The sequence below is a fragment of the Lutra lutra genome, chromosome 4 (genome assembly GCF_902655055.1).
Source record: "Lutra lutra chromosome 4, mLutLut1.2, whole genome shotgun sequence".
In the NCBI taxonomy this organism is placed as follows: Eukaryota; Metazoa; Chordata; class Mammalia; order Carnivora; family Mustelidae; genus Lutra; species Lutra lutra.
The window spans coordinates 153113279-153136077 of NC_062281.1; the positions used below are offsets into that span (position 1 = coordinate 153113279).

At 40.7% G+C, this 22799-nt stretch overlaps 1 protein-coding gene across 2 annotated transcripts in view; it reads left to right on the top strand.

Moving 5' to 3' along the window:
- Positions 1-22799, top strand: part of USP24 (ubiquitin specific peptidase 24) — a 137312-nt gene that overhangs the window by 32955 nt on the left and 81558 nt on the right. For both annotated transcript variants that reach the window (XM_047723878.1, XM_047723879.1), the window contains exons 4-16: positions 2628-2771; positions 3403-3525; positions 8868-8903; positions 9255-9320; positions 12816-12881; positions 15916-15990; positions 16567-16725; positions 17870-17984; positions 18389-18492; positions 20604-20711; positions 20889-20984; positions 21077-21238; positions 21428-21475. In XM_047723878.1, the coding sequence (XP_047579834.1) occupies positions 2628-2771; positions 3403-3525; positions 8868-8903; positions 9255-9320; positions 12816-12881; positions 15916-15990; positions 16567-16725; positions 17870-17984; positions 18389-18492; positions 20604-20711; positions 20889-20984; positions 21077-21238; positions 21428-21475 (1302 nt within the window). The remainder of the gene's footprint in view (positions 1-2627; positions 2772-3402; positions 3526-8867; positions 8904-9254; positions 9321-12815; positions 12882-15915; positions 15991-16566; positions 16726-17869; positions 17985-18388; positions 18493-20603; positions 20712-20888; positions 20985-21076; positions 21239-21427; positions 21476-22799) is intronic.

Consider the following 22799-nt stretch of genomic DNA (forward strand, 5'->3'; position numbering starts at 1 on the left):
TGTATTTATCTTGAACCCAGCAAAATAAACTGTTCATTTGTAAACTATTATTCCCATCTACATCTTGATAGAATTTCCCTTGATTCAAGGCGTACAAAATAACAAAATTAATTCTAGGAACAAAAACAGCTGCATCTTTGAAAAAAGTGTGAAATTCTTAAAAATTGTCATTTGGGCAGAGATTACATGAAATCAAGACTTAATGTTCATTTTGGGTGAATTCATCTACCGATTTATCATTTTAAATTATTTTAAGCTTTTACAAATTCTGTTAAGAATTACAGTAATTTTTTAAAAAATAGCCGAATTTTTGTAATGTCACATACTGTGACACATTATGTTGTATGCATAAATTTACAGAGAAAGAAAATGCAGCTTTATTCAGAGCCATGGAGAAGGATTTATCAGTATAAAGACCTTTAGGTTGATGAGCTCCAGATCCAGACAGCCCTGTGTCAACACAGGTCACCGACAAGTTACATATTTAGAGTGTATGACTGTAACTCGGTGCAGAAACACTTCAGAAAACAGTTTTATGTTATGTCCTCAGTTGTTTGTAATAGTGTAATAAGTGGTCCAACGGTTGGTTGCTCGGTTGTGTTTTTTTTTTTTGTGGAACTATGAGCACAAAGGTACCCTCTGTTACATTGTTCAGTGTTGTTTATGTAAAACTGTGTATGTTAAATTCTCTTTACAGTTTAGAGCTATTAAAAAGGTTCTCCTTCGCATCAGTAAAGCGTACTTTAAAAAAATTAAATCAGAATTTAATTTACAGAATTCTGTGTGCCTTTAGACTCGGCTACCAGAAAGCTCAGTAGAGTTTTATATAACTGGTATCATTTCCCTTAGCTGTGTTTCCTGGTGTGATGACCATCTCTCTACCCTCTTTCTTGACTTTTCTCGCAAGACACCTCAAATGTTTGATTAGAAGGAAGGGTTTAAGTAATAAGCAACTGTATGAATAAGGTGCACCAAAGGGGCTCTTGTCATGTCTGCCTTCTTTACCTTTTACCTTGAGGCTGGCCTGGATCCCATATTGTGTGTTCAAGCAGGGAAGGAGATCTAGGTCTGGCATACTTAAACCCCTGCATACTTAAACCTTAAGCACAACTTCCCCGCAAAGGGCTGCTTGTCTTTCACCCCTCTTCTGCAAGGTAGGTAGACTTCCCTTTCCACATTCAAAACTGAACAGATGAGATTGCAATAGAGGGAGTGGTGCTAAATCCACATACATTTTATTTTGTAGTCCATGACCCTTCTCAAATGCTAATAGGCTTCATTTTGCTTTTTTATTTAAGTGGAGAAAGAAAGTATCAGCAGGCAAAAAATTCTTGCCAAAAAAATAGTAACTCATTGGTTTATATGAAGTCAGTCTTATGACTATTACTCCTGTGACCAAATAGTTCAGCTAATTGGTATTTAGAAATCTGGAACTGGGGTTTTTCTCTGCACCTAAGAAGTTTGGGCTCTTCAAGCTGCTCTTATTAAGGGGTTCTCATTGTGACCAAGGTGGAATTTTTATTGCATAGTATTTTCCTTCTAAAGGGAAATCTTACAAAAACATGAAACCACCATACCAGTTTGCCATTATTTTATTAAATGATTCCCTTTGATTTCTCATTCCCCATTCCAGCAAGTTGTTCCTGCCTTAGATTTCCCCAAGGACTAGGCTGAGGATTGGAGAAATCCACTGGTGGTTATTCTAGATTCATCTATGTGCCTTTTCCCTCCTTTTTAATGAATCTAAGATGCTGAGTGTAAGATGCAACATTGCTATATATTTTGTTTTATATTAAAGAAAAATAGCTGCAAAATGTTACAGTGCCTTATCCCTTAGGACTTTTAGATTTACTTAAACATTTTTTTTAAAAAATTGAATGTCCTTCTGCACATATCAAAAAGGAAATTATAAGTGAAAGAAAATTATCTAGTAAAGTATTTCTAAAATTTCCTTCACAGAGTCCCATTGCCATCTGGTCAGCAGGTGGAAAGATGCAGTCCTGTTTCTGAGATATTAAAAATACAACAAGAATATGTTCAAATCATGAAATATAGCGCACACCTCTTAGATTCTAAGAATATTGGTTAATAGTGACAGCCAAAATATATTAATAATAATACCTTACTATTTATAAAACACTTTCACTTTTGTTTTATCTTTTGATACTCCTCACACCTTTGTGAAGTGGATAGGAGTTTTGCTTCTTTAGACATGAGACAGCTGGGCCCCTGGGAACTTTGGTAATTTTTGTCCAAGGCCATACAGCTATAAAACAGTAGTAGCTCCAGGATTTGGACTCAGATTCTTACTTGCTCAGGTTCTTACTTGCTCTACACCATTTGACCTCCCCAAGTAATAAGCAAAAGTAGAGAAACAAAGGAAAATTTTCTCTTAAACCAACTGTTTCAGTTGAATTAAGGAAATTAACATTGAAAAACAAAACTCATGTTGACTCTGAAATCATTGAGCGAGTAGATGGGCTGCAGGTTGTAGGCCTTTTAAAGCAAGTCATCTGCGTAAAAGTGATAGTATGGAAATCATCTCTTGATTATTCAAGATTGAACTGATAAACATTAGACTTCTGCTTTTCAAGTTAGACTCTAAAGCTAGCCCTTTGTTTCTGTAGCTCCTGACTTCGAGTGCTGTTCACAAATGGGGTACTGAAATTCATGAAGGAATCTACAACATGTTGATGCTATTAATAGAACTGGTTGCAGAGAGAATTAAACAAGATCCGATTCCCACTGGTCTCCTGGGTGTGCTTACAATGGTACAGTATCTCTAAAATATGAAGTACTCTGTGTTTTGATTTTGTTTAAAATACCAACTGTCCTATAACTTGTAATTAATAAAGAGTGATAATGATACTGTAAAATATATTAACTCAGCTGTTAGGGACCTTGCTTTTTTATTTTAAAAACAGAGCAGTCATTCATTCTGTGTTCCCAGTTTTAACAAAATACCTTTCTAATTTTAATAGCTTTCTCAGCTCGTAGAATAATTAAATTGCTTTCCCTCATGTCTTCCTGATTATTCACATCATAAATGCTTTCACAGGGGTGCTCCTGTGGCTTGGTTTTTGGCCTTTTTCCCTGACTAGTCCCAGTAGCTGTGTGAAGAAGGGGTCTTTACGGCCCTGCTGGCCGGCCGTACCTGTGCCAGCTCCAGGACACCTGGCTGCGCGCCCTGTTCTCCCTCCCAGTGGCCGCTGGACAAGAGGGGAGAGCTCTGCCTCACCCATCCGCTTCTCTGCACTAGCTCGGGAATTCACGCTGTTGGGATATTTCTAAGATTCCATTACCGAAGGAGTCCAAGGCTGTATTTTTCTTCTTTTCTAATGCTAATATTTGTTGCTATAGAAATAGATAATAATAGTGCTTCTCTGTTCTCTTTGAATCTAGGCTTTCAATCCTGATAATGAATACCATTTTAAAAACAGAATGAAAGTGTCTCAGAGGAATTGGACAGAAGTGTTTGGGGAGGGAAATATGTTTGCTGTTTCACCTGTGTCTACTTTCCAAAAGGTAAACATGATCTTGTTTTATCATTTTATAGAGAAATGTATTAAAAAAGATTTTATGTGCTACAAAAATTTACGTGGAAGGATTAAAACAGTCTGTGAAAAATGACAGATATTCCATATGGCTCATAAAATTGCTTAACTTTTTTTTTTTCAGATATTGCGTATTTTTCCACAGCCATTAACGAGCATCATAAATAATTTATAGATTTGAAATGATGTTTAGTGAAATGCGGAATGACCGCATGACATCAGTGCCCTATTTTTTGAATTGTCAGAACCCCAATTTAATGGGTGTCCCAGTTTCTCAAAGATGTTTGAGAAGCTAGAGCATTTGAAACCATTTGAAGTGGCTAATTATGCCTAGAAAAAATAATCTAGAAGGTAGTCTTATGTATCATTTTCTTTGAAACTCCAGAAGCATTAAAGCTTTGGAGTTTCTTTTCCAAGCCAAGAACCAGTTATCTTGATTTTATATTTAAAGGCCTACAGTGTACCCAGTAACATTATACCCACAAGGAGTACATTATCTAAACATCTGTTGGTCGAACTCTGGTTTTTGAGGAACCGTTCAAAGGAGTCAATCAAGTAGATAGAAAACTTGACCACTGCTTTAGTCGAAGCAGAAGTTTGGTTCAGCAGTCATAAAAAGAGTAGTAAGCCATGGCTCCTGACTTAGAGCTAGCAGAGGAAATTTGAAAACCAAAACTTAAGGTACCACGGACAGTACATGCAATCATTGTAATGCGGACTGCAGGAGGGGGTGGTCCGTGCTGTCTGGGAGGGTCAGGCAGTCCTCCGGGAGGAGGGGATGAGGCCGATTGGAAAGGGCAGTGAGTACACACTCTAGCGTTTGATCTCCACAGCAACTCCGTGAGCGGGGTACTATTTCTGACCCCATTTCATGGACAAGAAACTGAGGCACACAGGAGTTGAGTCCTTGCCCAAGTCCACAAACCTCATCACAGGAAGAACCCACATAATCCAGCCTCATCGTCTGCGTCTGTAACTGTATACAGTCTTTCCTCCCAAAATATTCAAACCTTGTCTGCAGTTGTGTTGTGAAGGTTGGATGACAACGGTCTACGCGACCACTAACCCCGGGGGTTCACTATCGTAAGCACTTGGCAAGTGTTCCTTAGCTTCCCCTCAGTCTCCGCACGTGGCATCCAGGACCAGAAAGGGTCATTCTGTGCATTTCCTCTCAGTACTGCACAGCAGTTCTCCCTCCTGCAAAGGCCTAAGATCATCCCCTTTCTTCTTGCCTTCTGAAGCGTTTTCCTCAAGGTTTCTGTCCTTTGTTCTCTATCTGCAGTCTTTTCCTCTCTGTTGGAGCATTCCTATTGTGTACATCATGCTCTACGCTTTCCCATCTTTAAACATTCTGCCTTTGATCCCACGTCCCTGTCTAGCTTCAGCATCATTCGCTGCCCTCCATACCCCTACCAGAGAAGATTCCACTTTTCTCCCCTCCCACTTGTTCTTTTACTGGTTATCCTGGAACTGTAACTTATGTAAATGAAATCAAAATTTCATGAATATCTTTGTCCTCTGAGCAGCACGTAAAGACATTGAAATGTTTCATGTGCTCATTCCCCACCTGACTGATTTACTCTCTGTCCCCTTGTTTTTACCATGCAGTGTCTTAGTCCTCTCCTGTCTTGCTTTACCCTCAAACAGATACCATCATTGTTCTCTTATACGGTGTTTTAACTTAGCCATATGTATGTACTGTCTCATTGAGTACCATTCCTTCTCTGTCTATTCACTGGGATCATTTTTCTTCTTTCTGGAGTGCATCCTCCCAAGTATCTTGGTGGTTAAGTCTGTGTTTTTGATGGCCTGAACTTTATTTGATTTCCCATGCCTCAAAGAATATTTTCACTAGGTTTTTAATTCTAAATTGACTGCTACACTTTCAGAATGTCAGAGGTACTATGTCAGTGTCTTCTGGCTTTGATTGCTGTTGAGAAGTTGGTGGTTGGTCTGACTGTTGATTTTGTAAGAAGTTCGTTTGCTTTTGGAGATACCCTCTTTCTCTTTGATATTTGGCAGTTTTACTCTCCTGTGATTGTGCGCTTTAAATCTAAGGACTAATATCTTCTATCAATTCTGGAAAATTCTCAGCCATTATCATGCCTCTTCCCCACTAGTCAGTCTCTCCTCTTCAGAACTTCAAGTGGATACATGTTAAACCTTTGCATCTGTCCTCCATGACCCTTAACCTCTGTCATATTTCCCATTTTCCTGTATCCTTGTGCTCTAGGTTGTGATCATTTCTTTCAGATTTGGGATTTAGTTCCCTAATCGTGGTTCTGTCCATATAAGTATGCTGTCTAACCTGTTTGTTAAAAGTCTTCAATTTCAGTGTCTTTTCTGCATTTATATAAATTCTATTTGATTCTCCTTTGACTTTGTTTACTCATTTTTATTATCTCATGTTCCTGCCTCATGTTTTCATTCTCCTGTGTGTTTGTGTTCTGTGTCTGATATCTACAACTCTGATTCTGCTGGCTTTTACTAACTTTAACTTGTTTTATGTCTGTATGTGTATATAAAAAAAAATTACATGTTTGTGTTTGTTTTTCTGTGAAGTTGTATTTCCTGAAATTAAATCTGGAAGTATTGTTTGAAGCCTGGATTGAAAGTTCCTTCCTTTCAAAGAGGGTTTACCTTTACTTCCTCCAGGTGCCTGGGAGCACAAATCTGGGACCACTTGAGAATAAATTCTCAGCTTAAGGTATTTCAGACCATAGAGTCAGTGTGAATTTTTTTTTTTTAAGATTTATTTATTTATTCTTGGGGCGCCTGGGTGGCTCAGTGGGTTGAAGCCTCTGCCTTCGGCTCGGGTCGTGATCCCGGGGTCCTGGGATTGAGCCCTGCATTGGGCTCTCTGCTCCACGGGGAGCCTGCTTCCTCCTCTCTCTCTCTGCCTACCTCTCTGCCTACTTGTGATCTCTGTCTGTCAAGTAAATAAATAAAATCTTTAAAAAAAAAAAAGATTGATTTATTTATTCTAGAGACGGAAAGAGAGGGAGTATGAGTGGGGGCAGGGGAAGAGGGAGAGAAAATCTTAAGCAGACTCCACACTGAGTGCAGAACCTGACCTAGAGCTTGATCTCACCACCCTGAGATCATGACCTGAGCCAAGACCAAAAGTCGGCTGGCCAATCTTCTGAGCCGCCCAGCGCCCCAAAGTCAATGTGAATTTCAGAAGTGAAGCCGTGTGAGGCAAGACAATGGCTATAGACTCTTAAGAGTTTTTTTCCTCCCCTCCATCCAGGATCAGAGTCAAGGTAGGCAGGCTTCCCTGTTGTTCCCCTTTCTTGCAGATGATTTCTTTCAGTTCACCTTACACTGAGGTGGTAGCCCTTTGAGCTCCAAGCTTTATGTGACTCTCTCCTCTTGGTTTCCCAGCCCCTCGTTGGCTGTGAAGATGGAGGCCAGACCTCACCGGGGTTCCACAGCCTACACCGTGAAGGCTGGCCTCAGAGTCTGCTTACCTCACACGATTTCTGCTTTCTCTTTGTTTTCAGTTTCTGAGCACTTTGTGCCAACTCAGCTGTATGTTTTAAAAGATTTTTTTAGTGTTTTTGTCCTGTGGTGTTAGTGCTCTTCTGTTAGAGAGGTGTTTAGTTATTAGAGGTTAACTAGACTGAAGTCTCCATGAACTCCTCAGAGTGTGACAGTCTGTGTTCTTTTTCTGCCATTTCCCTGAAACTGCTCTCGGTAAGGCACTGACAGCCTCCACATGTCCAGAGCCACAGGAAATGTCTCTTGACCCCCATCAACAGGGATGGTCACTGTCAGTTCCTGTCTCCCCCAAATCAGTTCTTCTGTAGTCTCTTGCTTCTCTGCCTAATCCGTAAGTCATCACATTGCCTTCTGTGATTCCTTCACCTCCATTCAGCTTTGACCCAGAGACGCCTTTTCTTTGTTCGATATTCTTTCCCTAAGAACTATCTTCCGTTTTCATGGCTGTAAATGCCATCTTTATGCTCATGGCCCTTCAGTTTATGTCTCTGTGACCCAAACATCTTCTCTGAGCACACCAGACTTGAAGAACCAACTGTTTTCCTTTTGGTTGCTACCCAGACGTCTCAAACTTAGTGTGCCTGAGACGCGCAGGAGTCTGCCACGATTCATCCCTTATGACCCACCTCCAGCTGTAAACACGTCCTTGGAGTTCATCTCAAAGGTGTTCAGTTCTCTCTGTCTCTGCTGCGACTGTCCTACTGGTGACACCATCACATCTTACCTAGTTACTACACTGGTCTTCCAACTGCGCCTCTCCCTTCCACTCACCTTCATGCATTCCGTTCCATCCACCACACAACTGCGAAATTGTTCATCTTACAACATAAAAGGTGTCACTATCTGGTTTAAACACTTTTGTTGCTTTCCTTCTAATCCCAGTTGTCACGTTTCCATGTGATCTGAGTTTGTCTCCTTCGAGAGCTCCACCTGTGCCACTCTTCCCAGCTCAGTGTGTCCCACCTGGGAGAATCCCTCCCAGTTCGTCTTCACGACCTTCCCCAAACTGGACCTTTGCCATTTGGCCTCTCTGCCTTGACTCTTTGAACGGCTAAATCACTGTCATCCTGTAGGATCCAGCTCAAAGACCTCTTCTCCAGAGAGGGTTTCCATGACCACCACTCTGAGCAGAGTAGGCTCCTTCCATTTCTCATTTGAGGACCATTTTGTGGTTTTTCCTTTTGTGGGATTGAGCCCAGACTGAATTCTGTGAGGTATGTGGTGGTTTACTTGTTTTTGTGGACACTGCTACAGTATGAGCTCCGTGAAAGCAGGGACCACATCTTTTCACAGTCACTGCTCCCCCACGATGGTATCCAGCCCCTGGAGCAGTGAAGGCTTCGAAAAGGAAAGCAAGGAGGGAAAGCAGGAAAAAGAAAGCACATGCTCCAGCGTACCTATTAATGGGACAGCTGGGAATGAAACTTAACCTTACTTTATTTGGGATCTGCTACTCCTTAGGTTAGGAATTCTTCATGTCTAAAGTGTAACTTTGAGAATTTAACTCAAGTTATCCAGCACCTTGGAGAGCTTGACGACTGCTCTGAGTGACGCAGAAAGGCACGAACACGCCATGCTCTAGCAATGCCATCCCCCAGCCCAGACGCGCAGCCCCGTTCTCCCCCCACAGTCGTGTACAGCAATGGCCCAGACGTCCATGAAGAAACCTGTAGAAAAGCCTTTTGGAATGTTTTTGACATCTTCATATTTTATTTTCTCCCAACATTTGACAGAGGTTAAAAGAAATGGGGGGGGGGTTAATGGGGGAAGTTCTCATCTTGCCATCTCAGTTTCTGTTTTCTTTTCTCACAGGAGCCTCATGGATGGGTTGTGGATTTGGTAAATAAGGTATACAACTTTCATTAATACAGTCATGTTTTCCTTCTTCTAACTAGATTACCTGGAGTTTGGTATTTTAAGTAAATGACAGCTAGAGATAGTCATAGGAACTTCTTTTCGTAAGGAGGTAGATTCTGTAGTTCCTCCTCTTTTCCATATGTGCTGTTTATACGGATGCACATAAGCTGTAGGACTCAGCAGGCTCCCTACAGGCTACCCCAGGACAATCTTTGTGGTGACTCCCTCAAGATCAGTATTACCTAGGGCATGTTGATTGGGTAGAATGGTAGCCTTCGTTTTTTGCTTAACTTATTGATATACACCATTTAAAAATTAATTTGTGCCCTTTTTCCCCCTCAGTTTGGAGAATTAGGTGGATTTGCAGCAATCCAAGCCAAGCTTCATTCAGAAGATATAGAACTTGGGGTAAGTTAATGTGCCCAGAGTGGAAGTTCGCTTTGTTCAGGCTGGTGTGTAACCCAAGGGACACGGTCTGGACCCAGTTAGGGACCCGGACTGATGCTTTCTTTCCACTGTTCATTCTGAAGGATCAGGTTCTGCTAGTTACCGTGTGGGTTATCTCTGTGGGAGCAGCTTTGTGGTTCTGATAACCAAAGAAAATGTTCACGCCTAATTGTAATCCTGTTTCTGTGGTGGGGGTATTTGCTCTTTTTCACTTTATTTCCCTTTGCCTGTGGTATTTGTCTCTTAATTTGTGAGGGTTATGTGACATTATCTTGCTTTTTAAAGGACAGGGGCTGTCTGTGGCAAGTGCACGTGTACGTAACAATGTCATGATTCATAACAGTGTAGTGCCTAGTGCTAGGCGTAAGTAAAGTAATTCATCTCAAGGTTGTTAGTAAGCTTTCTGGTGTGACAGTGATGCATAGACAGCCAAGGACTGTGACAGGAGCTGAGACTCTCCCTCAGGCACAGTGCCGTTCTCTTTTTATGTGACTTCCTTTTCTCAAAAGAAGTTTAAGCTTGCGGTAAGGGGGAATAACTCGGTCTCTAATTTCTCACCAAGCACTGCCCTCTTTGTAACCCAGAGCACTTTGTTCTGTTTTCTAGTCAGTTATCCAGTCAACTACTCATTGTGTACTTGCCCCATGTAAGGCACGGTGCTAGATACTGTGATGTGATCAGAACAGAAGGTCATGCGTTGCCCCTAAGTGATGCGGTATTGTGCGTGGGGCAGCAGTGGTTTCTGAGGAACTGTGGCTGAGCAGCTGACTCCCTTGGTCTGAGGAGAGAGACTGATGCTTTCTTTCCACTGTTCATCCTAAAGGATCAGGTGTCTGCCAGTTCATGACTATTACTGCTGACACTGACCAGGGAGCATCTTCTACCTTCCCGGATGTGAACTAGCTTGTTAGGCTGTCATTTGGATCCTGGTTAGAAGTGACTTGACCAGGAAAATACAGAGTAGTGATTTAAGAAACAAAGCTTTTAAAACAAACAACAAAAGAAAATCAATTCAGATGTAAAGTTTTATCCACTTTATTGTTTCTCAAGAACTGGCTGTGTAGGTCATTGGCCATATCAGAAATGAGCTTCATTTTTTTTTTTTAATGTTGAAACACTAATTTCTGGCAGAGTTAATTTATTAAAAAAAAAAAAAAAACAGAGCATCCCAGTTTCTAGCCTGCTTGGAAGAAAATTGGCGAAGTGTGGATATACAGGAATCTGGGCTTACGCTCACTGTTAGCAAATATCCTGACATTAAACATTCTTCCAGGATATTTCCCATTTTTCAGAACAACTGTGTTGTTGCTGCATTTAACACAGAATTACATTGTTTAGGTTGTATTTGAGGAGAGGATAAAATTCAGGCATAGGAAAAAGAGATTCCCAAAGATTGAGACTCTAATTTTAGCAAACAAGTATGATTAAAATTTCACAGTAGATGCCTGCTTTCTGACCAGTTAAGGAGGTGATTATGTCCTAGAATAAATTCAGGCCACTGAGTACAAATAAATGTATTCATTTTACATTTATATCTACATAGTTTTGAATTTGAAAAATACTGGGAAAAAATATCATTCACAATTTGTCAGTGAAAGATACCTGTACAAAATATGGAATGAAAGTTGCCTGTCCCCCACCCCCATGCATGTATACCTACCTCCTAGGTAATAACTACCCATTTAATGCATAGCTTTCCTGACTTTGTCCTATATATATGTAAAATATATCTGTGCATGTTCTTTTCCTCTTTCTCGTTCTCTCTTTAAAACTGAATTTTGTAATCAAGCTATACCTAGTAGCATATTTTCATTTAACAATCTGTCATGGACATCTTTCCTGGTCAGCACTGTCATCGTTTTTAATGGCTCTCATCAGTTTCTGCACCTGGTGTACCCTGATGTTGTCACTTATTAATGGGCATTGGATTATTTCTAAGTTTTTTGCTCTTAAGACAGCTTCCCATATAAATTTGTGTTAATGTGCATGTGCTACCATTTCTGAAGGACAGATTCCTAGAAAACGGGATTTCTGGGTTAAAAACTATATACATTTTTAGATTATATTCAGTAGTATTAAATCTCTTTCTGAAAAACTTATACCAGTCTGTACTTCCATAAACCCATTCCTTCCTTCTCTTGTTAATACTGAATATTTTCCATCTTTAATTTTTCATTATAGTGGACAAAAATAATATTTTATTATTTAATTGGTAAGACTCTGATTTCCTTTGAATTTGAGCATTTCATCATGTGATTATTGGCTGTTTGCATTCTTCTGTAAATTGACCTAGTTATTTGGGTTACTTTGGGGTTATCCTAGTAACTTTCAGGAATTCGTTTTATGTTCAGCATATTGGTGCCATGTCTACTTTATGTATTTGTAAATTTTTTCTTCCATTCTTTTGCTTCTCTTTTTATTTTTATTGATGGTGCCTTTTGCTATACAGAAGCTTCCACATTTTATGTGGAAGATTTTTTTCCTTAATAACAGCTTAAGTTCCTAACTTGCTTAGGGAATATTCTCCCATCTCAAAGTTATAAAAATACTCATTTCATTTTATACTTTTACAGTTTTACTTTTTATACCTAGTTCTTGAATTCATTTAGGATTTCTTTTTATATATTATGTAAGATAGAGATCCAATTTCATTTTCTTCCAGATGGATAACTAATTGTTGTAAGATCGTCTAATGACTAAATCTTTGTTTTCTGTACTATTTGATGTGTTGTCTCTATCACATGTCAAAGCCCCACATGTCCACGGGTGTGTTCCTGGACTTCTGTCTGAGTCATTCATTCATCTGTTCATTCTTTACCCATTTGTATACTATTGCTCCCTTGTTTTCAACACCGGTAGCCCCAGTTTGCCCAGCATCATTCTTCTCTCAGATTCTCTTGGTCATTATCAGAGTTTGAGAATGTCAAGTTGTCCTGCAGAAAATCCCACTGAGATCATGTTTGGAATTATGTTGAATTTATAGGTCAGTGTGTGGAAAATTATAGTACAGGTCCTTTCCATTCAAGAACATGTATCTCCTTGTTTATTTGGGCCTTTTCTTATGTATTTTAGTCAAGGTTTGTCATTTTCTTCATGGAAGTTTTTGATTTTTTTTTGAAAGCACATTTCACTTCTTCACCAGCTGTTCTCTCCTTTTTCAAATAAAAATTTTTAATATTCTGTGGTTTGAACTTTAAAAATCTTTCATCCAGTCCTCTAGAGTTTTATTGGCATATTATGATTTAAATTATGTTTAATTTCTGTAACAGTTTAAATAGATTGGCATCTTTATATCAGTTCTTCCTCTCCAGGAGAATGGCTTGTCTAGTCATTCATTCATGACTTGATCAAGTCACCATTTCAGATTGTCTCTGATATGTTAAAAGGGATTTGTTAAATGCTGAAAAGAAAAAACGTCTTGCACTGATGTCTAACCTGCACCATCCTTGTTTTCAGGCAGTCTCAGCATTGGTGCAGCCTTTAGGGGTGTGTGCGGAGTACCTCAATTCCTCGGTGGTTCAGGTAAGATGGGGCCACTCTACATTTACTCAGAAGGTGACCCAAGACATACCAGTAGTCATCGTTATCTTTTTATCAGGTTGTTCAGAATCGTGCCTAATCAGAGTAACTTCTTTTTTTCGGATAAGCTATTTTTCTAGTAAAAATATAATCAGAAAGTAACTAAAAAATGATTGATAATTTAAAGTATAGGAGATCTCTGATATTTTTGATTCTTTACCTTTTCAATTTATCCTTTTATCAAATATGATTTATATACGATTACATGTATTTTTATCTATAATATAGGTGGCATATATCCCAGCCCCCTTCCCAGGGTTGTTGAAGGATTCAGTGCCATTATGTATTAAATTAGAGCAGCGTTGAGCAACCCACTGGGCTTACTTACTAGCCAAGTGACTGCTAAATAGTGGCCTAATGGCACATCTCATCTAATTTCTTGCCACTGCAGACCGTAAGCCAACAGGTCATCACACAGGCAAAGCTGGGTATATCTGTTTGCTGATGCTTAAGGCCTATTGTACTTTCTTGTTTCCTTTCCATTTCAGTTAACAAGTTTTACTGAATGAAGTGTCACTTTGAAATACCTTCATTTTTTTGTTTTCTTTGTAAATAGATCTGTGAAACCTATAACTTTCACAGAGATTTTTTTTTTAAGTCACTATAAATGGCTTTGAAAGCATCATGTCCTTTGGGAGCAATGTGTTTGTACTGTTCCTTCTTGTTAATATCTCATTTACTTAGGGCCATTTTAACAAGGGAGATAAGATTTGTTTTAGTAGGTTCTGGAAATGTCTACAATTTCTAAGTGTTACATGCTTTCTTTAAATGTCAAAGTAATCCAAAAGATTTTTAGATGAAATCAAATGGTTATTTATGCATTTCTTCATTCTGGTTATTAGGTTCTTTAGAAGCAGTTAGTGTTCTTTCAGCTTATTAAACATAGAATTATTAGTTTTATAGTAAGATAAGAAACAAGAGGCAAAATAATTTGACTTTTTAATAATTTAATAATTATTAATAATTTAATACTTGGCTTTTTAATAATCAGAGCCAAGATTGGATTTTTAAATGCTCTTTGCCCATGCATTCCAGTGTGGAAAGAGATTTATCATAAATATTCCAGCTGCTAATTAATAATAAGTTTTTTAGAAATTCTAGGTTTAATAGAATTTTTGGAATTTTATAGAGTAAAAAGAGCAAAAAAGTATTGAAAATCCAACCACAGCATATTTAACTTTTATTTCAAACTGTCCAACCTTACATTTATTCAGCAATATATTCATGCCTTGAATTTATTCTCATACTGTATTCACATCCTATTACTTGATATAAACTAACAGTTGTCTATACTACTTGCCAATTCTGTGACTTTGGAAGACGTGTATGTGCCTTGGCTTCCTTGTCTGTGAAAGGGTGATCCTCCTGTCTCAGCTGCAGTGGGGGAGTAAGCAGGGCCCATGCTGCTGAGGAGAACAGCATACTTGCCTCTTACCCTCACAGCCCCTAGCCCTCACTGTACAGTGGGCATGAGGAGAAAGGAGGAGATCCTATTTGGATAGTTGTCTGAGGTCGTTTTAATTCATTGCTAATGTCTTCTTGGCTTTACTAGCCAAATACCATCTTCTCTTGTCACCAGATAAGTTTTAAAAATTATTTTACTTAGATGGAAGTGAGCATTTAGACCAAGCTAATACTTTCCTACTTCTCACGTAATAACTTAGAGACAGTTACTGGATTATGCTACCATTCTGGAGCACAGTGTTGTATTAATATCCTCTAGAGGCCTCATTTATATCAGCACACAAAAATAATGCATATCGCAGCACATTTTTTGTGCTCCATGCTTATATTAATTTATTAAAGTCAAATGTAAAAATATTTACTTTATTACAAAAATCATACATACTCATGCTTCATGTTTTAGTTTATGTGTCTTTGGTTGCTTCTTTTTTTTTTTTTTCCCTAAGATTTTATTTGACAGAGAGAGATCACAGGTAGGCAGAGCAGCAGAGAGAGAGAGGGCAGGAAGCAGGCTCCCTGCTGAGCAGAGAGCCCCATGCGGGGCTCAATGCAGGGCTCCATGCAGGGCTCAATCCCAGGACCCTGAGATCATCACGTGAGCCGAAGGCAGAGGCTTAACCCACTGAGCCAACCAAGGCACTCCCTCTTCGGTTGCTCTTTAAAAAGACCCTTATGAGGGATGCATGGGTGGTTCATTTGGTTAAGCGTCTGCCTTCGGTTCAGGTTATGATTCCAGGGTCCTGGGATCAAGTGCTGCATCGGGCTCCCTGCTCAGCCAAGAGCCTGCTTTTCCCTCTGCCTCCTGTTCCCCCTGCTTTGCTCTCTCACTCTCTCTTTCCCTCTGACAAATAAATAAAATCCTTAAAAAAAAAAATAAATAAATAAGACCCTCATACGAATCACTGAATTCTGGGGCACCTAGGTGACTCAGTGGGTTGAGCGTCTGCCTTCGGTTCAGGTCATGATCCTGGGGTCCTGGGATGGAGCCTCATGTCAGGGTCCCCCTGCTCAGTGGGGAGCCTGCATTTCTCCTCTCTCTGCACCACTCCTGCTTGTGCGCACACATTCGCACACTCTCTCCCCCCACCCCCATAAATAAATAAATAAGAAAGAAAAAAAGAAAGAATCCTTGAATTCTACTCCTGAAACCAGTATTGCACTGTATGTTAAGGAACTAGAATTTAAATAAAAATTTGAAGGGAAAAAAAAATCTCAAACTTCTATTGGCAAAAACAAAAAAACTTAATAAATGAGACATATTTAAAAAAATAAAAGGACCCTGCTAAGATAGCGGTGACAGGGACTGCACCCACGTGGTATGAAAGGAGCTGGGGCATGGATTCCCTTGAGGGCCTGATTGGGATGCTGGTAGCTAGCTGCAGCATCTGATACTGGAATCAAGGTCTTGGCATTGCACTTTCTCCTCTGTGAAGCGTGAGTGAAGAAGTGACTTCTCTCCAGTTCTGGAGCAGAAGCAGCAGTCTTTATTAAGCATAGCACTTCTGTTCCGCAGCCGATGCTAGACCCGGTCATCCTTACTACAATCCAGGATGTGCGCAGTGTAGAGGAGAAGGACCTCAAAGACAAGGTAAATCCTGTCTCCCACCAGGTATGCCCCAGTGCCCGTTCACCCGTAGAAGCACAGCCAGGACCTAGGGCAAGGTTCACACACCTTTGTTCTTTGGATCCTGGTCACATACTACTCATATCAAATTAATTATACATTTCCTAACGAAAAAGTGCTTTTTCTGAAGCACCAGGTTGGCTGTAAATCTTACCAGTAGAGTGAATTTAGGGTTCTCCGTAGGTGATACCATTCAGAATTCTACTAACATGTTGATTTAGATAGTATTGTAATTGGTATAGCATTGAGGAAGCTTTAAAATAATTCGATACTATAAGCTTATCCAAAGTTGTTTAAATCAATTTTAACATTGAACATGATTTATTTTGTTGACCTTGAAATTCTCACAGGGCCCTTCCCTTTGCTCACCTGTCTGCTAACTTTTATTTAAAAGCAAACTAGTTAATTGACTATACGGAGTATTAGATATCACCAAACCATTGCTGTTGAAAATGTGCTAAATTCCTCTGCGTATTACAAAAATTGAGATCAGAATGTTTTCATGGTTCCTTTTTTGTTTGTGTGTGCTTTTAATAAAAGAGATTGGTTAGCATCCCTGAGCTCTTGTCTGCCATCAAGTTACTCTGCATGCGTTTCCAGCCGGATCTGGTGACCGTGGTAGATGACCTTCGATTAGACATCCTACTGCGCATGCTGAAATCCCCACATTTTAGCGCTAAAATGAATTCCCTCAAAGAAGTAAGTTTTACATTTGCTTCCAGAAGACTTAAAGCACAGACTCTTTGAACTCTGCGAAAACATATGGTCGTTAATGTAAAAATGTTGGGAAATAAAGAAGGGTTTCTTGTAATCATACAAAAAAGAAAACAATGATTATACATAAAATGGTACATAGGGCTATGATTATTAAGGTGGTCTTTATATATGTGTTACATTCAAAATTCATTCTCTGAAATATTTGTGAAAGATTTAATGTTTTTGTGAAATTTCCTAGAACATAATTCCTTGGATTAGACCTTTCGAGATTTACTGTTTACCCTAGGGGTACACTTCCTTTTGGTATATTTCAGATAGGTGTTTCCTTAAACCAAATGTTCTAACTTGGGTTGGGACCAAAACAAAAAGACTGCAGCTGTGACCACCTAAGCAAAATGCTGGAAGTGTTTTCCTATCACTTCCTAAACTTCATCTGAGCATAATTGGTTTTAGTGAGTACAGTTGGAGCCAGTATAGTTCAGTCATACCTCCGGTCTTCTTCCCTGAAGTTCCACATTAACTAGGATTCTTTACTGCAAGTGGAGTAAACTCATCGTGAACCATCTGGGGCCAAAAGAGGAATTATAGGGAGGAAGGCTGGGCTGTTCCATGTGAATGAAGGATTGGCTGGCCAGACCATGGAAGGGCAGGGACACTTCTGGGCAGCAGGAACAACTAAAATTTGAGACCTGACCACTGCCAGGACTGTCCAAGTCTTGTCCCTGCTTTTCTGAGTGTGTTGGCTTGGCTTTCTCTTTTCCTATAGAGTGATATTTTTCACGGGGTAGACATCATGGCCACAGAGGGTCTATACTTGGGACCAGGGAGGGACCGACACTTTCTGGTCCCAAGTACAGAATTCAGAGGGTACACTAGTAGAAGTTGGGTCAGATGCTTTTCCCCAAGCCACCCCAGGTGCCGTTCTTGACTCCCTGTTCTTTTTAGAGACACATCAGGAATAAATAGTCTGTTAACTTATTACAGTAACTGGCCTTCAATACATTTTGACTAATTATCAGACCACATTACAACATTGTATAAGTCACAGGATGTGTATACAAATATTTATAGGTTTTGATTATGCATATTTACACTAGGTTTATTCGCAATAATTCTGTCTTTTTAGGTAACCAAGCTAATAGAAGATAGCACTTTATCCAAATCTGTGAAGAATGCTATAGATACAGACAGGCTGTTAGATTGGCTGGTTGAAAACTCAGTTCTGTCAATTGCATTGGAAGGTAAGTTGCTTTAAAAAAAAAAAAAATATATATATATATATTTCCTGGGGCACATGGGTGGCTCAGTGGGTTAAAGCCTCTCCCTTCGGCTCAGGTCATAATCTCAGGGTCCTGGGATCCAGCCCCGCATCTGGCTCTCTACTCAGCGGGGAGCCTGCTTCCCTCTCTCTCTGCCTGCCTCTCTGCCTGCTTGTGATCTCTGTCTGTCAAATAAATAAAATATTTAAAAAAAATACTTCCTATCATAATTATAAATAACATTTTTTGTACTAATGGTAAGAAAATGTTGTTTTGACTGTATTAGCCTTTAAGTGTTGTACAAGTTACTATTGCTTTGAATTAATAGAATCGTATTTAGAAAGTCAGTGTTCACTGTTCTGCCTCTTGGGTGTCTCTTCTCCTAGGCAACATAGACCAGGCCCAGTACTGTGATCGTATAAAGGGGATTATTGAACTCTTGGGCAGTAAACTGTCTTTAGATGAGCTCACTAAAATTTGGAAGATACAGGTAAGTTGATCAGAATTACTTTTGCCTTTTTCTGACATTTTTGGCAGAAAGAGAGGGTGGCGGGTGGTGGGCAAGCAGAGAAGTGGAGCTTCTGTCTTGCCTTAGCCTCAGCAGCTCTGCAAAATCTGCTTTCCCATCTGGGGCTTGTGTCAAGGTTGTGTATGTGAGAAAGGCTTGGACTTGCTCAGAATATGTGAAACGACTGAGCACGTCTCGCCCTCTTGTTTCTCAGTTGACACAATGAAGAGCCGTCCCGCAGGCTCCCCAGCAGTTAGTGGCAGCACTAGAACAGTATGTCTCTCGTTTGTCAGTCTTGTGTTCTTTTCATCGTTTGCTCATCAGTTTTCACAGATGAGTTTTTCCTGTTGGGTTGTTAGTGAGAGTGAGAGTCCTGCTTACTGAGTTCCCAGACCTCATCTCACCAGGACTCCCCGAGGCCGCTGCCGAATTGGCCATGCCCCTGCCTTTTCTTTTCCTTCACTTTTTTACTAGTCCATTGGACTCATTTTCCCCCCACTTTCCTGGTACCCTTTTTAAGTCTCCTGTACTGACTTATTTATTCTCTTCTTTGTAGATACTAGTTTTGTTCACAACTTAGCCCTTTCCTTGGTCTGTAATCTCCTGTGGGGCAGTTTCTTCCCCTCCTGGGGCTTCAAGTGCATTTGGATGCTGCTGATACTCAGAACTATGCCCCCAATTCAGACCTCCTCTTGGCACTCCAGTGCCATGTACCTAGAAGCATAACAGTTACGCCTTCTGGCATGCCATCTTGTAGGCATCTCAAATTCAGTATGTCAGCACCTAGTCATTTTCCAGGCTATTCCAGTAATGGTATTAGCCTTTGTCTAACCACTAAGCCAGAAGGAGGCCTGGGGCTCACCTTGACTATACCGTCTTAGTTCAGAGGGAGTTGGATACAGGGGCCTGTTTACAAAGACCTTGCTGGGGTGGAAGAGCAAAAGAGAGAAGTAGGAATGTTGGAGGAACAGAATGGGGAAAGGGACCTCTGAAGTCCAAGGAAAGGGAGCGAATTTGGGAGGTGCTCTCTTGGCACATGCTGGGGTGCCAAAGACGTGGTGGCACGGCCACCGGGGCTTCTCTCTGGCTGCCCCCGATGCCAGCCCCTGCGTCCACTTCCTGAGCACGAACCAGTGCTTCTTTCTTCCTCTTCCCTTCTCATCACCCAGCAGTGCCTCTCATGGGCAGAATATCACAGCAGTGGAGCTAGGAGAGGAACTGTAATTTGCAGGCTCCCAGCCTAGCAGCAGAGAGTAGGCTATAGAAAGAAAACAGTCCCGGGTCCTATAAAATCTTGTTTCCCATGTCCACAGTAGTTGAATACTCTCATAATGTTTTGTGAGTGCGAGTTTTGAATCCACATAAGGTTGGAGATTAGAGACATAATGCAGATATTGTATATCATTGCTACGTTCAGTGAATATATGTATATAGTGGATACTAAGCAGATTCTTGTAGAGTTGAATCTCATTCCAATTTTAGTATATATGCTGCTGAAGCGAGCACTAGAGTTGAATCTCAAAAAGCCTCTGCCTCTCAAGTCCGTTGCATGGTGTGCAGCGAGGCATGATGGAGTCATCTTTGAAGTTACACAAAGTGAGTTTTGACCACAGGGTTGACCACAGGGCCTACATCACTGAGGCAGAGATTTACTGGATGTGGGATAAATTAATATTAGTTGAAATTATAAAGAATCTAGGGGCAAAATAAAAAATGATGTAGATGGTACTCTCAGGTGGTACCCTCAAGCTCATTTATAAAGTGCTGGAAGCGAATGTGTTTGTTCTGTGCTTAGTTCGAACCTTTTTATGAGCCAGTTGAAAACATTTCTTGCTCTCCTCTTGAAATGCGTATGTCGGATTGAGAATTTCTTTTAAAGATTTAATGCTGCTAGAAATTTCAGCAAGGCCAACTGATGGCCATTAACAGTGGTTGTTTCCTGTGGTTTTGTTGTCATGCAGTTGAGTGCTGATCAGGCCAGAATCAGTTTATCTTGTTGCTGTTTTACTTGGGCTTCTGTCAGTTGCTGGGGGGAAGCATGAGGGTCTTTCTAAGTTGCAGGACGTAACTTCCCCTGCCGTCTCCTTTTCCAGTCGGGACAATCGTCTACTGTGATCGAGAACATCCATACAATTATTGCTGCAGCAGCTGTCAAATTTAATTCGGATCAGCTTAATCATCTGTTTGTTCTCATCCAGAAGGTACGTGTCCAGTCAGCTGCACCTGCTTTTAAGTTTTTCTAAAAGAAGCTCATTTTGAGGTCTCTGAGTTAAGGAACTCTTCTTACTTTGTTAAACCGTTTTAGCTCAAGTGCAAAGGTTTCTGCATATTTTGCCCATTTGATGAAATTGGATTGTCTTGTCTTTTCTGTTCCCCAGAGCTGGGAGACTGAAAGTGATCGAGTGAGACAGAAGCTGTTGAGTCTGATCGGACGAATAGGCCGGGAAGCTCGCTTTGAGACCACTTCTGGAAAGGCAGGAGAATCCAGTTAATCTCCCCAGCTACAAATACTGAATGTGGTCTGACTGGTGTGTGGGCCGGCTCATCTTGTGTGGCATTATTGCAGGTGTTAGATGTACTCTGGGAACTGGCGCATCTTCCGACCCTGCCCAGTAGCCTTATTCAGCAAGCCCTGGAGGAGCACCTGACAATCCTTAGCGATGCATATGCCGTGAAAGAGGCAATCAAGAGGAGCTACATCATTAAGTGCATCGAAGACATTAAAAGGGTCGGTTTTGTCTTTGGTCTAGTTTTGTTGTCAGAGCCATAGTGTTGTAGTTAGAGCCAAATCATTTTCTTACCCTATTCTGTAAATTAAATGTCCTATCTGGAAACTCTTGCCTTAGAGTCCAGGACTGGGAAATTATAGGTACTGCTTTTTCCAAGTCACTTATGTTTCTCTTAAAATTAATTTCAGCCTGGAGAATGGTCAGGTTTGGAAAAAAACAAGAAGGATGGATTCAAGGTAAGAATTTGCAGATGGAACCGCATAAAAGGTATACTAATTTAATAATTTCTTTCAATAAGTGATACCATACTTTGAAGATAACGGTCTCTTTTGGTGTTTCTTTGAGTAATGTTCAGATAGAAGCCGCTGTTTAAATATTCATGAATCCAAGGTCACGTTCACAGAGTAGTTTCATTTTGTTGCTTCCAAAAAATTGTAAGACCTTTAACTAAGTTTTTTCTTTGTAAAATAAATGCAAAGTCTACACAACTTTAATAAGTACAGTGGATTCTGCTTAGTATCATGCCTGTTTTTCTGCCATGAGGGAGAAATGGAGGAGCACTCATAGAGTGGGAAGAAAGAGTTTCATGCAGTGCTGGCACACAGTCATTTTTTAGGTGCCTGGTTCAGAGGTGTCCATAAAGAAATTCCGTAGTCCTGCTGCTGGGGTCTGAGGCTAGAAGGTGGTCTGTGGCTAGTGACTGCTGTGGGACCTCTCTCCTGCTCGGGGCTCTGGCCTTTTGGCCGTGGGGGACTTAGGGGCCTCCCTTTGAAAATCTGGTTAGCGGAGGAAGCAGTGAAGACCGGAGCTCTCCTGTTGCCCCAGTGCTTCAGCGTCCGCCCGTGCTTACCCGTGCTCTAGGGGGCTCATGACAGGGCCGCTCACTGGAGCTGCAGCCCTGGCCAGAGGCGATGCGCTCCTCTGGCCGAGGTCCTTGGCTTGCGCAGACCCAACAGAGAGCCTCATAGTGAGAGGGACTTCCTCTTACTGTGACATAAGAAAAGGTTTTGGTGACTAGCCAGGGGCTCCGTAATTTCATTGGTTCAACATTTTTCTTGGCTTTCACTAAGAAGTATTTCTTTAAAGGATCTTGAACACTGTTCCTTTTCACTGGTGTATTCAGAGACGCTCAGCTCTTGTTAAAAGGCTGTGGTGACTCAGTGGGCTTTCATGAAGTTCTGTGTGGTCATCAGGTTTAGTTAGGGACACCTAAGAACTTGGTGTTTAAATTTCTGACCCTGGAATTCGATCAGGTGAATTTTCTACATACACGCTAGCTTTAGAGATTTTCAAAAAGTCACTCGCAGGCTGGAGCTGATGGTGCTCAGGCTGTGAGGAATCGTTCCTTTAATTCAGCACCGTTGCTCTCATCCTCAGATACAGTACGAATTTTTCCAGTTTTCTCAGCTCAGCAGTCCGGATCATTTATCGCAGCCTCCGCCTTTACACTTGGACCTCGTCCAGAGTTATGTAAGGAGTTTAGATCCTTCAGTAGTGACAGTGAGAGGAAAAGGGTATCTATAGAACAGTGGTCTTTTCTTCTCAGTAACAGATATGTTT